This window comes from Ascaphus truei, chromosome 2, assembly GCF_040206685.1.
Source record: "Ascaphus truei isolate aAscTru1 chromosome 2, aAscTru1.hap1, whole genome shotgun sequence".
NCBI classification, from domain to species: domain Eukaryota; kingdom Metazoa; phylum Chordata; class Amphibia; order Anura; family Ascaphidae; genus Ascaphus; species Ascaphus truei.
The window spans coordinates 465,344,191-465,360,122 of record NC_134484.1 but is presented as its reverse complement, the minus strand read 5'-3'; the positions used below and the strand labels follow the sequence as shown (position 1 = coordinate 465,360,122).

General features: G+C 48.4%; 1 protein-coding gene and 1 non-coding gene across 5 annotated transcripts in view; both read right to left on the bottom strand.

Moving 5' to 3' along the window:
* Positions 1–797: 797 nt before the first annotated feature.
* TBRG4 (transforming growth factor beta regulator 4) overlaps positions 798–15,932 on the bottom strand; it is a 36,114-nt gene continuing 20,979 nt past the window's right edge. For 3 of the 4 annotated variants that reach the window (XM_075588114.1, XM_075588112.1, XM_075588113.1), the window contains exons 7-11: positions 15,333–15,477; positions 14,381–14,629; positions 9,830–9,941; positions 8,948–9,062; positions 798–1,517 (exon numbers count right to left, since the gene is read on the bottom strand). In XM_075588114.1, coding sequence (XP_075444229.1) covers positions 1,416–1,517; positions 8,948–9,062; positions 9,830–9,941; positions 14,381–14,629; positions 15,333–15,477 — 723 coding nt within the window. In that variant the 3' untranslated portion in view covers positions 798–1,415. Of the gene's footprint in view, positions 1,518–8,947; positions 9,063–9,829; positions 9,942–12,613; positions 12,751–14,380; positions 14,630–15,332; positions 15,478–15,932 lie in introns of those variants that run through there. The other variant, XR_012799357.1, reaches the window with a different exon arrangement.
* LOC142488922 (small nucleolar RNA SNORA5) lies at positions 11,277–11,416 on the bottom strand. Its single transcript, XR_012799718.1, has one exon. It is a non-coding gene; the product is annotated as a small nucleolar RNA SNORA5 (small nucleolar RNA).

The window sequence follows — 15,932 nt, the reverse complement described above, 5'->3', positions numbered from 1 at the left end:
TGACCTTGACATAGATGGACTTCAAATGTGTTGGTCAAAAAGATGGGACTAAATGACCCGTACTTTTAGGAGTAGACAGAAATGAATGATCGTGCGCCATATTGCATGTGGTTTGGGGCGTCTTTTGTTTACAATTACAAGCACTACCATGAATGTATTTCCAAATAAAATCCCAGAATTTATGGACACTAGTTTTAAGAATGACACATATATATGAAGGGAGACTTTGTTTTCCACATCCTCTCCCAGAATCCCCTGCTCCCTGCATAGTGACTCTCTCCCACACAGGGGCAGACCCGTTACCAGATGAGGCTGTGATTGCAGCCTCCTACCAACCATGCTCCATGCCAGGCAAGCAGTTTCCCTCCCCCCTACCTACTTAGAAGTCATTATTAGGAGGGCCTGCAGGGGTGTGGAGACGCCCTTTCAAAAAGTAAGGAACATTTTTTAAAAGCGCTTTGCCTTAAATATATATTTATATTCCTCTCCCCCACAACCCCCCTAGATAGGAAGCAGGGGGTCTCCGGAGCTGAACAGTTAATTTCCGCTCCGGGGACGCCCTACTCCATGAAATACATCTGAAGGGGATACCAGTGTCCCTTGCATGCTTCGAGGTCCCAGAGGCCAGCAGGAAACCGCATGGGATGAAGTCGCGGCTTCTTATTGGCCAGGGGGACCTTTAAACAGACATTTTCTGTGCCCAGCCAGGGATGCTGCCGGCAGCCCCATCCCATGCAAGTATCTCCGGAAGCGAGGGGTCTCTGGATCTGAAAGCAACGCTGTTCCACTCCGCAGACCCCGGCTTTAAACCTCCATTTTATTTTACATCATTTGAAAAAGAAACCCCAAAGAGGTAAAGCCACTTTGAGAATAGGGGGGGGGGGGCATTAACAACTTGGGTTTAGCACTAAAGACAATCAAAAATGGTACTAGTCTAGGGGTGGCCAACTCCAGCCTTCAAGGGTCACCAACAGGTCAGGTTTTCAGGATATCCCTGCTTCAGCACAGGTGGCTGTGGCCTGAGTCACCTGTGCTGAAGCATGGGGTATCCTGAAAACCTGACCCGTTGGTAGCCCTTGAGGACTCCTCACGCACAACGCGCAATTCCAACTTACTTTTTTATTTTATTATTTCTCTTTGTTCATTTACATCGCGAATGTTTCGCCCATTACAAACCAGCCGCAAGCCCCCCCCCCCCCACCAATGAACGTGCACCCGTTTTAAATTAAAAATATACAATATAGCCTAAAATATTAACCCCTTCATTGCAGGGGAGGCACGGCAGAGCAGCAGGAGGGGCTAAACCACATCCTCCCCCCCGTTATGAAGATAGTGGAGATGTCCAGATACATATATACACGTTATTTTCCTCTCTGCGGTGCTGTACACGAGGTCCGCGCGCCACGCCTCCTCGTTCACCGGGCCATCTCCTCGGCCACGGCTTTGCTGAGCTTGTCCTTCAGGAAGGCCACTTTCTGCCACTCCGACTTCAGATCCAGCCATTCGTAATACGGGACCTGCAGGGAAGCGGAGAGCCAGGTCAGAGGCATGAGGTACCGCCCCCTCAAGCTTAAAAACGGGTAACCCCAGATAGAGCACCAAAACACACAACATTATTTGCTGCCTTAAAAGCCTTCGCACTGCGCTCTGGGGAGAGCTTCATGTTACCCTCTCGGACACGTCATATTTCAAACGCTTAGAACTCCTAAAACCGAGCACAAGATTTAAAAAAACAAATAAAATGTACGTAAAAACAGCGTTGGCCAGGGTAGGAACAAGAAACAATAGTCGCAAAGGCAGCGCACCGACTTTGCTGCTATTTTTCCCAAGTCCTGATATTTGGCTGGAGCACGCTGGTTCTACGATCCAATCCACGGCTGGTACGTCTGCGGCAGCAACACTGCGAGTACGTTCCCGTCGCAAGGCACCAGAGTGTGTGTGACACACCAGGGCTAGCCGGGGATGCGGTGCAGTGATTTGGATGTTTGCCGGGGGATACACCTCACGGTGAGTTCACCGGCACCTCCTCCCGCCATACTCACACCCCCCCTCCTGATTGATAGTCCAAATCACACTAGGAGCCTTTGATGACGATTATAACCAGCCTGACCAGGACAATTTATACATGAAGATTTGTATATGAAGATTTATGCCATCTATACTGACAGCCCTAGAGCACTAGCTACGGGGTTACCCCCATTCTTCACAGGGTAGGAACAAACCCCTTGAAGTAAAAAAAAATTAATTAAAAAACAAAAAAAGGCCACCAGCACAGGCTGCTGCTGTAATCCCGGACAGACCACAAAACCGCTTCCTTAAAGGGGCACTCTCTCCTAGGGCCAAAGTGTACTAATAGCAGAGACATGTTTAAGGGGGTCACATCTGGGTAATACCAGCATCCGACACCTGGAAGTATTATTGTTTCAAGTCGGTATGTAAACCCGGTGAGCCGAGACATGGGAGGGGTGCGATCTCCTCTGTCTGATGTCCCTGTGCGGTCAGCAGGAGTTTGCACAGGCAGAACCCTTCGTCTTTATTGGCTCAAAAGGACGTGATGGGATCAGGGTCAAGAAAACACTTGAATGACAAACGTTTCCCCGGGGGCCCCTTCAAGAAATGCAAAATGTAAATGTTTGTGCTAAAAACAAACCAAACCAAACCCCAGATCCCCAAAAAAGGAATCCCTTTGTAATTAAAGTAGCGACAAACAAATATGAAGTAAATCATTAGTTTGTATTGTGATGATTTATTTTTTGCCTTTTTATTATTATTTCCCTGACTTTTTATTATAGCAAACAACATCTCCAGAATTTCGACACTGCCCAAAACCGCAGTAAAATGGCTTCACGGCGGGAACACAAAATTATTTATTATTTTTTTTTATGGCGCGTTACGGGAATTTCTGCTGTATTGCGACCGATTCACTTTTACAGCTTCCGAAAAAGGAAACGTCTCCCTTCAAACCAGGAAATCCCTGCACCCTTCCGTGACGTTATCACACGGTCCATATAGGACACTTCCGTGTGAGAGGACCAGATCGGACAAAGAGAAGGCGCAGGCAGGTCCTGCTCAATGAGACATCGCACACGAGGGAGGAAAAAACACCCACGCTTCTGCCACTTACTGGCATCAAACACCACCCACGTTTCCCTCTTACATAGACGTGGCAGATGTTTCACTGCAGATTTTTATTGTTCAGCTTCCTCCAAATCTATATATCAATAGAAGGGTTTCAGACAATGAAATAAAAGGGTGAGGAGGACAATGTGCAGTGTCGTCTTTCACACCAAACGCAACGTGCGTTCCAGGGCACATCTTAGGAAATGTGCCTGTCAGGGCTATGTCACTTAATCCTTGTACATCATTAGAGAATTCATCTGAGTGCTTCTTCCCCCCCATCCCTCCCTCCACTCGCCCTGTTCTCCCCCCCCCTCTCCCTCCACTCGCCCTGATGCTATAAAGAGGTTAACCCCTTGAGTGACAGGGGCCAGCGACATTGCGCAGCACTCAAGGAGTTCATTGAAATAAGACAGAAAAGTGGAAATGAGAAAACTTTTTTTTGTAAGTAAAAGCCCAACGTGTACTAAGAATGAAAGTATTATTTTGCATGTGAATGTGCAGGGTATTAAGCCCATCTCAGGCCCGCACCCCGGGGTACAGGTAATGGGATCTGCCGAGCAGTGTGAGATAAATGCTGCGTAATGGCGGTGCTATGTATTAGAAATAATCTAGGAGACTATATCCCAGTCTGCCCGCACTTTAATAATGCTGCCGGCAAACGCCATCTCACACATGGCTCTTCCTCCGCCTCTTCCCCTACCCAAGTCCCTGCGGCATCAGCATGCAGATCTCAGTCCTGATCTCCTAACAACACTACCCTCTCCATCCCAGACCTCATACTTGCCCCACCCATCCCTCACCTCCCCTCCCCATTTTCATGGGAATAGTCCACTTCCTCCCTCCCCACCACCTTCTCATTTCTTTATGGGCTGCACCTCCCCTACGAAATTTGCCATTGAGCACTCACTACCCTGCACTTTACATGTTTAAGGCATGCAGAAAACTCACTTGTTTAAGAAAGCCCATCGTATTCTTCATCCTGACATAACATTATACCCCCCTCCCCCCTATCTTTGCTGCTTCACGTATGGCTTGCGGTCTTCAGCATCATATCTCCCGCCCTGCTGTACTTTCAGCTCTCAGCCCTAACCCATTGTTACAATATCCTGGTGTAATGTTTCCTGTGCGTTTCATTTTCACCCCCACGCATACCTTTTATTCAGCGCTGTGAAATATGTTGGAATCCACAAGATAAATGATAATAAATTGCAATATTTGGATTGGCTATTGTAAGACTACAGTAGTCAATATATTGGGAAGCATCGAGTTATACAATATTTATTGCCCTACCGCTACGCTCTGCATCTCTCCTGACTCTCCAACAGGGGAATAGCTTGATATATATCATATACCTATATATTATCTAGGATATATATTCAGCACTCAATAGGTTAAGATGTTTTAAATTGTTTTTCTCATAAGGAATCTTGTGGGCAGTTTGAAACTAATAGTATACAATGTTATTGGTATCAGGGACAACTTGAAACCAAGTAGTATGATGTACATTTTAGTGATAAGATTTGTTGTATGCACATTTTAATAAGACTTGTTTTTGTATGTACATTTTAGTGATAAGACTTGTTGTAAGTTCCTAATGTTCTTAAAATAAGGTACGAGGACAATAACAGAAAAACTAGTATGTGAACAAATACCTAATTTAGTTGGCAAAAGCAGAGACAGTGATTTATCTCTTTGAGCTAAGGGTATAAGAAGTAGCTGTCGCAGGCATACGCCACGGCCTTCTTAGATTAGCTAGTATTTTGTGTCCTTGCTAAATTCCTGAGCCGACAGAAGAAATAAAGACTGCTGATGTGAACGACAAACCTGATTCCCAAGTATTACATCGTCGAAGTTTTTCTAACATAGCTCACATACATACTCTTCTCTACCGAGGGCACTGACAAGGAGGAACCTCTGAGCTCATCACTGCCTCGTGCAACCTGTTTCAGCTTCAAGGTCACTTCCAGAGACATCTGGATGGGCCGTGTCTTGTGCAGCAAAGCATCCGATATGCCACCGATTTAACTCCAGTTTTATTTCGCCTATGTGCCCTCTATGTTCAAAGCATCGCCTTGTAGAGGTGCAGTCCTCAAAATGACACTGGCAGTAACACGCGTGACCGCTCAAGTGCCCGTGCAACATTCACTGAACAACATGTGTGTTGGTACGTTGTCAATGATTGCGATGGCCCTTTTTGCTCACGGCCGGGAGAGCAAGTGACACTAAGAGCCATGGATGGGATCACAAGAGAAGGGGATTTCTGCTGCCATTCCCGACGCCAGGTGGAGTCGCCACCATGTGACCGCTACACAATGCAATTGGCGTTCTAGCACCAAAAGGGCAACAGATTACCCCATGGGTAACCCCAGCGCCATATGCCGGTACGTTGCACACCAGAGATTAGGGCTCGTGACGTACAATGTACACCCCACCACCCACTAACTTGCTGCTGGAAAAGCATGCGGCATTGAAGGGGTTAAGGCAGCAATAATCCGTACTGCATTTCCTCCACAATGCCCTTTATAATGGGTTTTGAATGCATTAATCTTACTTGGGTTGCTATAGCAACTATTTACAAAAGCACAGCCCTTCTTGAAATAGGCGGCCATATAGAGAACCCAGGGAAACAGAATCTTTGCCGATCGATCGGCAGCTTAATTACATTTCCTTAAACGCTAAAGAGCTGCTCATCTAGTAAAACAAAAAACAAACACAAACGGTATTGCCACTTTAATCAGGAACAAACAATTACGGCTAAATCACGTGATGAAGGTAGTTGGCAGACACTTTCCGCTACAAACGTAAGAGTGTAAAACCCTTCAGCTCCATACGTTAGACTGTTAAGCAGGACACGCTCTGCGTTCCATAATCAGCGCACCCCCACTGCCCTCTTCTACCAACTGCCCTCTGTAACAGAGGAGAGGCGTAGCGTCCATTTCCGGGCCCCCCGCTTTTAATATTCTACGAAGCCAACGTCCCAACCACACGAGCCCCCTTTGTAATTTTGCTATATGAAATGATTTGAAACGGTTCCACGCGCATTGCGTTCAGCTGCGGTAATTCCTCCCCACAGAGAGACCCTCTGCAGTTCTAACACATGGAGGCTGGGTCTGCAGTTCTAACACATGGAGGCTGGGTGTTACCCAGGAGAACTGGAATCTACACGAACTTCCGCGAAGAAAAACCACACGAGCCTTTTCTATTTTGCAGAACGATGTAACGATAAATGTGAGAGCAGCGTATGTTTGTCTATTGGTGTTTGGGAGACTTATTGAAAAGCAGTGGAGTCTGCCACGGTAATTATGGGAGGCTGCAGTAATGTCTCACTCAGTCCCAAATAAAAATGGGGGTAGGAAGAGTCTTCTAAAAAGTATATCTTCACAGTAACGCAGGGGGTCTCCTACTGCAGTCCTCAAGACCCCCTGACTCATTCCTCCTCAACTCCTGGTCAGAAAGCGTATCGCACAGCAGATGCTAATGCCAATTATTAACTATGGAGACATAGTATATGGCTCAGCACCTCAAACCCACCTTAGCAAACTTGACATCCTCTACAATTCAATTTGTTGTTTTGTTCTCCAATGCAACCACAACACACATCACTGTGAAATGCTCAAAGAACTAGATTGGTCATCACTAGAGTCTAGGCGCAAAGTTCACCTTTCCAGTCTTGCCTTTAAATTCTTTATGGGCAAGTTACCCAGCTACCTGAACAAGCTCCTCACCCCTACCACTTGCAGCACCTATCACCTGAGATCAGACTCCAAAAGACTGTTCATGGTCCCAAGGCTCAACAAAGTATCCGGACGTTCCTCCTTCTCCTACCGTGCACCCCAAAACTGGAATAACCTACTACAGACTCTTACATCCACCACCAGTTTAAGTTCTTTCAAATCTAAGGCTGTCTCACATTTTAATCTGGTCTGTAACTGTTTCATTCGCCCATAATATATATTTTCTTTAACTGTGCATGCAATATCTTGTATATAAAATGTATACCCTGTTCATTTATGTAACTGTACTTGTAACCATGTATTATTTGTCCTAACTCTGTGCCCAGGACATACTTGAAAACGAGAGGTAACTCTCAATGTATTACTGCCTGGTAATATATTTTATAAATAAATAAATAAAATAAAACAGGTCAGGTTTTATGGATATCCCTGCTACAGCACAGGTGGGTCAATCGAAGATAGTCACCTGTGCTGAAGCAGGGATATCCTGAAAACCTGACCTGTTGGGGGGGAAGGGGTCTTGCGGACTGAAGTCGAGAACCCCTGAGCAGTAGCAAGACTGGTGGCACTGTGGCCCAAGTTTACTAAATAGTGATAAAATGTACTGGCCCCTGCACGCCTCCTCCTGTGAATCAGGCTAAGCGCGGTTTCTACGCCTCGCCACCATTTGTGATATAACACAATGTTAATGAGAACTTGGTAGGTTGCTTATAAAACGGTTGACAAAGCGGCTAATGGCAGAAGGGGTTTAATTTAGATTCGGTGGGGAACGGTTTAAGAAGGAATTTAACCCAAATCTTTCCCAGTCATGTACCTGTAGCATTTCCTCTACAGAAGTAAAACACACAAATATTACAGGTTCCCTCCAGGAAGCACCCACTGCACTACGGGTCTGCTCAGATCAGGGGGTCTCCAGTCCTCAAGACCCCCCCAACCGGTCACGTTTTAAAGGATATCCCAGCTTCAGCACAGGTGGCTCAATCTGTGCTGAAGCAGGTGCTTACCTGTGCTGAAGCTGGGATATCCTGAAAACCTGACCTGTTGGCAGGGCCGCCAACAGCGAGGAAGAAAGGGCGCCAGCTAATTTTTTTTTTTTTTAAATGGCTGCAAAAAATAAAAATAAATCGCCGGGTCTCCCTGTTGGCAGCGCCGGAAGTAGGCTGGGCTATGCTTCCAGCACGCCGGCGTGAGAGGGAGGCCCGGCGCGCGCGGGAGCAGCATGCAGGAGACGGGTGCAGTGGGGCCGGCGGCAACTGCTGTGCCCAGCCGTCGGGCCCCACGCCGCACCGCCACCAAACCCCCCTGCGGCAATTGCGGCGGCGGCAATGCTTTTGGGCGATGTCGCCAGCACTATAGGCATGGCCTTACTGGGAGTGTGTGTGTGTGTGTGTGTGTGTGTGTGTGTGTGTGTGTGTGTGTGTGTGTGTGTGTGTGTGTGTGTGTGTATGTATTTATTGGGTAGGTGGAGTTTTTGTATGCATTTTTGGGGGGGGGGGGAGGTTGTATATATTTGGGGGTTGGAAGTTTTTGGGTATACATTTTGTGGGGGGAATTGTGTGTGTGGAAGGGGGCGGAATGAGTGAGCGTGGGGTAATTGACGGAGGGAGAGGAGGGAGGGGGTGAGTGAGGAAAAGCGGGAGTAAGAGTGAGAAGCAAGGGAGAGAAATACATGCGAGGCGGGAGAGTGAGAGGGGGTGAGACGGAAGGGAGAGAAATACATGCGAGGCGGGAGAGTGAGAGGGGGTGAGACGGAAGGGAGAGAAATACATAGGATGGGGGGGGGGGGGAAGAGAGGGGGCTCGTGAGGTGTGAAATGGGGTGCTTGGTGGGCAATACCGCCGACACGGGATGGACCCTGCTTAAAATGTTTGTTCCGGGCCCCACGATTTCTGTTGGCGGCCCTGCCTGTTGGGGGCCTTGAGAACCCATGGCTTAGATCCTAATCTCTCAGGGACCGGCCCTCCCCTCACACCCCTTACCTTTCTGTCCCCAATACACCTTTTGCCATATTCCCACGAGTCACTGTAAAGGTGTCTCAACGGTCATTGTTCTGCAAAGTTCCTTATTTGCTGATCACCGATATCCACACTCACCTCGACCAACAGGAAGCCCGCGGCTTGTAAATGCCGCCGCGCCAGCGCAAACCGGCCCAGCAGGTCCTTACTGCGCGAGTTAAAGTTCGGGAAATCCCAGCTCACGAACGCGAACCTGGGGGAGGAAGCGAGAATGGGGGTTAGATGCGCTGCAGGAGTTGTGCTACCCAAATACAGCCGACACCAGAAGCTCCTCTCTGGGGGCACAAATGAAATGGACATTTGTTGTACAGTTTCTACAAAGCCGTTTTACATGCTCACCATAATATATATATATATATTCATTTTTAAATGGTGGCAAAGTGCTCAGTCAGCCCTACAAAGCAGGGCTGTGGTCAAGGGGTAGTTCCACTGCTACATCCGAGAAGACAGCCCTGGCATGGTGGCTGCTAGCAGCTCCTGTGCTGTCCTTTGGTACAGACACCCCTCTATCATCCGTCCGTCTTAGAGGGGGATACCCCAACTTCCAGTCCTGGGCCCAATCAGTGCAACATATTTCGAGCACAGCACATGAGTTAAGTTTAAGGTTTAGTACCAGTGTACAGTACAGAGCAGTATTGGGCTGTGTGCTGCAGTACAGAGCAGTACTGGGCGGGGCGCTGCCGTACTGGGCGGGGCGCTGCCGTACTGGGCGGGGCGCTGCCGTACTGGGCGGGGCGCTGCCGTACTGGGCGGGGCGCTGCCGTACTGGGCGGGGCGCTGCCGTACTGGGCGGGGCGCTGCCGTACTGGGCGGGGCGCTGCCGTACTGGGCGGGGCGCTGCCGTACTGGGCGGGGCGCTGCCGTACTGGGCGGGGCGCTGCCGTACTGGGCGGGGCGCTGCCGTACAGAGCAGTATTGGGCGCTGCCGTACTGGGCAGTATTGGGCGCTGTGCCGCTTACCTCCTGGCTCCCTTTGGCAAATGCTTTGTCCCGTCACAGTGCAGCAGGTGCGGAGCCTCAAAGTCCCGCACGAGTAAGGGTTGGTTCTCCTTATCTAGAATGACTTCGCCATCTTATGCAGAGCAGAAAACACGCGTTTTACTTGCGATTGTATGAAAGAGTCAATGCGTTATTTGGTTACTGGCGTTACTGGCGTTACCGGCTCAATAGCCCACGTAAGACCACTTCCCACCTATACAAAGCACAAAATCATACAAAGCCACATTCTCACCCCCCGCAGCACAGGGAGTAATGTGCATATCTGACACTAGCACATAATGTACACACATGGATGTGAAAGTGGCTTAAACAGTCGTGGGACTGTGCACACGAATTCAACACATTGTTTCCAATGTTACACACAGCCGTTACCCCTCATAACAAAATCAGTACACAGATTTCTGCGCTAGAATCAGAAATGGAGAGGGGTTATATTTGTCAGTGCAAAAACCCTGATACCCTGGTAAATGGCCACACGTGGTATTCGATACCCCCTGTACCATCACGTTGGCCCCATTACAAACAGCATTTATTAGTGAGCCGTTTACCACCAGAAAGCTTCCCACTGTCCTTCTGTAAATGTCAAAGGGGGGAAAGTTATATGAGTAACAAATGCTAAATCTAGAGAGGCGTTGATGTGTTTATTGTGTCATCAGCATTGGGAGTTGGCTTTTATATGCATCTGAACACTGGTGTAACAGGACATCAGGATCAGACGCGAGTCCCCGCCCTGTTCTGGCAGTGAAGCAGGTAGGTTCAGGACCCCAGGATAGCATAACCCCGGGGTGGCCAACTGCAGTCCTCAAGGGCCACCAACAGGTCAGGTTTCCAGGATATCCCAGCTTCAGAACAGGCGGCTCAGTGAAAGACTGAGCCACCCACGCTGAAGCTGGGACTGATTGAATCACCCGTGCTGAAGCAGGATTATGAAAACCCGACCGGTGGGTGGCCATGGAGTTGACCACCCCTGGTGTACAACAAGAGACAAAAATACCCAATGCTACATCCAATATGACAAAATACATAGTTAAATCCCAAGCCATAAGCCTGCAGCCAGGGCACATGACCAGTATATGCAGGTCCTAGCACTACCTGTGAGTATTCTCATTTACCTCTGCAGGGGAGGGAGAATGGCCTTAATATACCTGTTATGCACGGGTACATGGAACAACGGCTACATAAAGTGGGGAGGGGCGAGCTTAAACCCTGGGAGGAAGGGCGAGCTTAAACCCTGGGAGGAAGGGCGAGCTTAAACCCTGGGAGGAAGGGCGAGCTTAAACCCTGGGAGGAAGGGCCACGACCTCCGACCAACTGATACCAGTTGAAAATGAATGAATAATTAACGTGGTGGTTTCTGGGGTTAGAGCTTGCCGGGATGGTGTGCACGCCCGCCCGCCCCGGTGTAACCGGATGTCTGCAGCACAGGTTTATCCCACGTGTCCACTTGTAGAAACACGAGGCCCATGAGCTGCAGTCCATGTTTCTGTGGCAGCCGTTTGGGCCAGCACCAGCCACGGATCAGGCGGTGCTGAATTTGACAAAGCTGCAAGGTATTAATAATAAATAACTAAAACAAAGGGGGCAGTCCCGATAGCAGGCGGAAAAAAAAAAAAAAAAAAAAGGGATTTGACGGTTTTTAAGATCAGATTCACCTGCAAGACAAAAATGTTACTTTATTTGTATTGCCACAAAATTAAATAGGTTTCAATTTTATTTGGACTCCCGAAATTCTAGTCTTCTCTCTGGTATTTATTGTTTCCCCCCCGCCCCCCCGTTCTCTTTGGTTGCAGAATAATCCATTTGCATGAAACGGCAAAAGAAAAAAACGGAACAATTAATAATTTACCCGTATGTGTGTACACAACACAAAAAGATGCAAAGAAGCGCAAACCCCCGTAGCGGGATCCGGGTTTATAGGCTGTGCGGTATCAAAAAGTATCAAATCAAAACATGTAGCAGAAAGGATTAGGGGAGGACACGGCAGGAGACAAAATAGAAAAAAGTAAGACAATGGTAAAATCGATCAGTATGAGCGGGGTCCGTGTATGCGAGCGCCCGTACAGGATAAATAAGTATCAGCTTATCTGTGTATGCGCTTCTGAAGTCCGGCGCAGTGACTGTTGGAGTGTGTCATAAACACAAATAGGACCGCGCTCCCCCTGCACACAGGCGTGCTGGAGAACAGGAAACAAACCGGAGCTTCAAACGCGATGTGCATAAGACGTTCAGCGAATGCGATAAGTATGCCGACAAACGGAGGTCTGGCTCAAGTGTGGGCAAGAAAAATGCGTGTTCTCCAGCGGTCCGGCGCTCAGGGAGAGCACCGCCAGGTGCGCAGGATCTGTGGCGCCCCCTTTCCCCAGGTGGCACACTTACACCTAATTGCGGTATGGCACACTCCAGCAGTCACTGCGCCGGAGTACAGAAGTGCATACATAGATAAGCCGATACTTATCCTGTAAGGGCGCTCGCATACATGGATCCCGCTCATACTCGTCAATTTACCATTGTGTCTAATTTTGATATTTTCTCTACTGCCGTGTCTTTCCCTCGTCCTTTTTTGCTACATGTTTGATTTCATACTTTGTTATCACACAGTTTAATTTTTTAGATTTTTTTTTTTTTTACTTGAACCAATTGACCATTAAACCTGGATCCCGCTACGGGGGTTCGCACAGATCTCTCCTCTGGACTGTGTCGGTATCCTTTGAGGCTGCAGAATTCACAAGAGCCTATTTGAAGTACCTTCTGCTTTTCCACGAGCGACCCGCTGACTAGTACTTTAGACTTTTTCTCCATTGGGGACGGACTTTGTTTTACACACTGAATTCTCTCCACGTATCATGTATTTTAGCATTTTGAACACGTCAGCGCGATCTTTGCTGTTTTCGTAACACAAAAGATATGGTATAAAAGATAATTCCCGTATAATGGAAATAATAATACTAAAAAAAAAAACTATTTTAAAATACTTGTTTGATTATTTAACACATGGTGTCAATCACCTATAGATCATCCATTAAACTTCTTGCAGTCAATAGTTCCCCTTTGGTATCTGTGCTACCCAATGCTGGGACGATCGCCTTTTTCTCATGGAAATTGCACAATTCACCCACACATTTTCACAGCAAACACTTCACTACTAACCGCGTCCCTGTTTTCTAACAAATGTGCAGAAATAGTGGTATCTTTCACTAGCCCACAATTACAGAAGTATGCCACTGCCATTATTCAACTGTGGTCCAAGCCGGGATTAACCCTTCATCATACCGAAGGCTTTTATTGGTACAAGTGTCGCTTCGTTGTAGTTTGTGACACCTTTTAGGGGGCTCACCATTGGAGCTCCCCAAGCCTCGCAGGGTGGTACATGGGGACTGGGAAGAGGGAACCTGGGAGGTTAGGAAAGCTCTGTCATTTCATATATGATCTACTCCATATTTAGGGGAACAGGATTCTTAACCCGACACAAAGGCCCATTTCTCCCCTTACCCGTATGGCTACTAGTGTTCGGAGCTACACGGACTCAAAACAGAAAAGCAGGAGGCCGAGGAACTGCGCGAGTTACGACCTCCTGCCAAGTAGAATGAATGGAGCCAGAGTAGGGTTTTAAAGAGACGGATAAGAAGGGGGACGTGATTAGAGGGGCGTCACCACCTAATAAAAACAAACCTGCGCATGCGTTGTGGGCCCTCTAATGTATTCCTCTCTGCTCCGAGTCCCACTGTGGTATGTAGGGCAGGGGTGGGCAACTCCAACCCTCAAGGGCCATCCACAGGTCAGGTTCAGGATATCCCTGCTTCAGCACAGAGGCTGAGCCTCTGAGCCACCTGTGCTGAAGCAGGGACTGGTCAAGTCATCTGTGCTGAAGCAGAGACTGAATTTTTTGTGCTGAAGCAGTGACTAATTGAGCTAACTTTGCTGAAGCAGGGACTGGTTGAGCCATCTGTGCTGAAGCAGGGACAACCTTTTGTGCTGAAGCAGTGACTAATTGAGCTAACTTTGCTGAAGCAGGGACTGGTTGAGCCATCTGTGCTGAAGCAGGGACTAATTGAACTACCTGTGCTGAAGCAGGGACTGATTGAGCCACCTGTGCTGAAGCAGGGATATCCTGAAAGCCTGGCCTGTTGGTGGCCCATGAGAACAGGAGTTGGCCTCCCCGGATGTAGTGTACGTCAGTACAGATATTTCATTAAGTGCATCCGTGAATATTTGTGGTCACAACTCCAAAAAAAATGAACGTTCTGCCGCAGGGTTTCCCCGAAATAAAAGGAAGACGACTCAAAGCCAGCTGCTGTTTGGGGGGTTTGAAACATTAACGTCCCCGCTACCTGGGACAAGCTTTTAGAATAAAAGCTACGGCACTGCCCTGAATATTGATTACAGCTGGGAGGCGAGTGGGAAACGGCTGGGAAACGGCTGGAAACCTGGCGGTTAGCCTGGCTCAGCCAGGAAACCAACCGATCCGCATGCCGGCGGCAACCCTCATCCCCGCCGCAGTAAGAGGAACCTCACCGATTCTCCAGCCGTACGCCGTGTCCACTGCGCAGCAGCACGTCCCCTCCTCCGAAAACACGTCCCTCAGCGCGTCCTGCAGGCCGCTCTGCAGGGGAGAGCGCTTCCGGTCGGCACCGTCCGAGGGGGCCGTGCTCAGGGCCTCGGAGGGGAGGAGAGGCCCCCTGTACTCCGGGCACTCCAGCCGGGCTGTGGTGTTGATGTGGATCAGCTTCAGCCTGTAGTTATAAGACTTCGGGGAAGTGTCGTCTACGGGAAAAGAAACACGGAGGAATTATCTGAGTAAATGGCCCACAAACAATGAATGCAAGATATCCTCATTAATGCCGTTTACTTGTAATGCGCCAACATATTCCGCAGCGCGGCACAACGGGGTTAGTAAATTACACCAACAGCGACATACAAATAAGGACATACAAATACAAGCGGTAATGAGGACCCTGGTCGTGAGGCCTTACAATCTATAGCAAGGGTGCACAAACTTTAGGTGCTGCGCCCCCCTGCCTGCTCTCCCCCAGTGCTCGCACACCCCCTTTACCTTTGTGCCGGCGTCCAATGATGCAGCGAGGTCATGTGACATCATGTCACATGACCCCGCGGCATCAAAGATGGCAACAGGTAGTACCAGTATGATTTTCTTATAACTATTCTCTTCTATTATATTTATATAATGCAATATTGTTTTACATGGCTGGTCTGTGGAAGAAGACAGAACCGTCGATATTTGATATGAACTTAATTTGTGTTGAAACATGCAAGGATTAAGATGCCATACATGCAAAGGCAGATTGAGAAATACCCATGACAGCAAATATTTATCATCAGCCGTCCGATCGCAGGCAGCGGGGCCGTTATCACGGCGTCGGGAAACTCCCGCACTGCATTTTTTGGAGAGCCTGTGATAGCCGGGAACACACGGTGTGAACACACTGTACCCCCTCTTGAAACTTACCCAAGAACCTACTGCAGAACTCTGGCGCCAAGACCTTCTCTATATGGGAGGAGCTGACCTGCTGCAGGACGCAAAGTGACCATACAAGGTCCAGCAGAAGGTATGCATCCAAGCTGTCCAGCTCTGTACTGAGCCTCTGGTGCACCTGGAACAGGGGCAGAGAGAAGAACCTTAGCGAGTAGATCACTCGAAAACCTTGTAACGGAAAATTCGTTTTTTTCATGAAAAAGCGTTTAAGAACGCAGAAATGTTTGCTTCAGGTGACCCGCTGCCGTTAGTGCTACGTGTTTCTATAAAGGGAGAGGGAGTGGCTCAGTGAGTAAACACACTGATTGACACGGAGATTGGTTCAATACCCGGTGTCGGCTCCTTGTGACCTTGGGCAAGTCACTTTATCTCCCTGTGCCTCAGGCATCAAAAACATAGATTGTAAGCTCCACGGGGCAGGGACCTGTGCCTGCAAAATGTCTCTGTAATGCGCTGCGTACAATTAGCAGCGCTATACAAGAACATGCTATTATTATTAGATCACAAGAAAATGAATACAGCCGCTACAATTGTGCCCCGTGCAGGTGAATATAAGGAACTGACAGCATATGT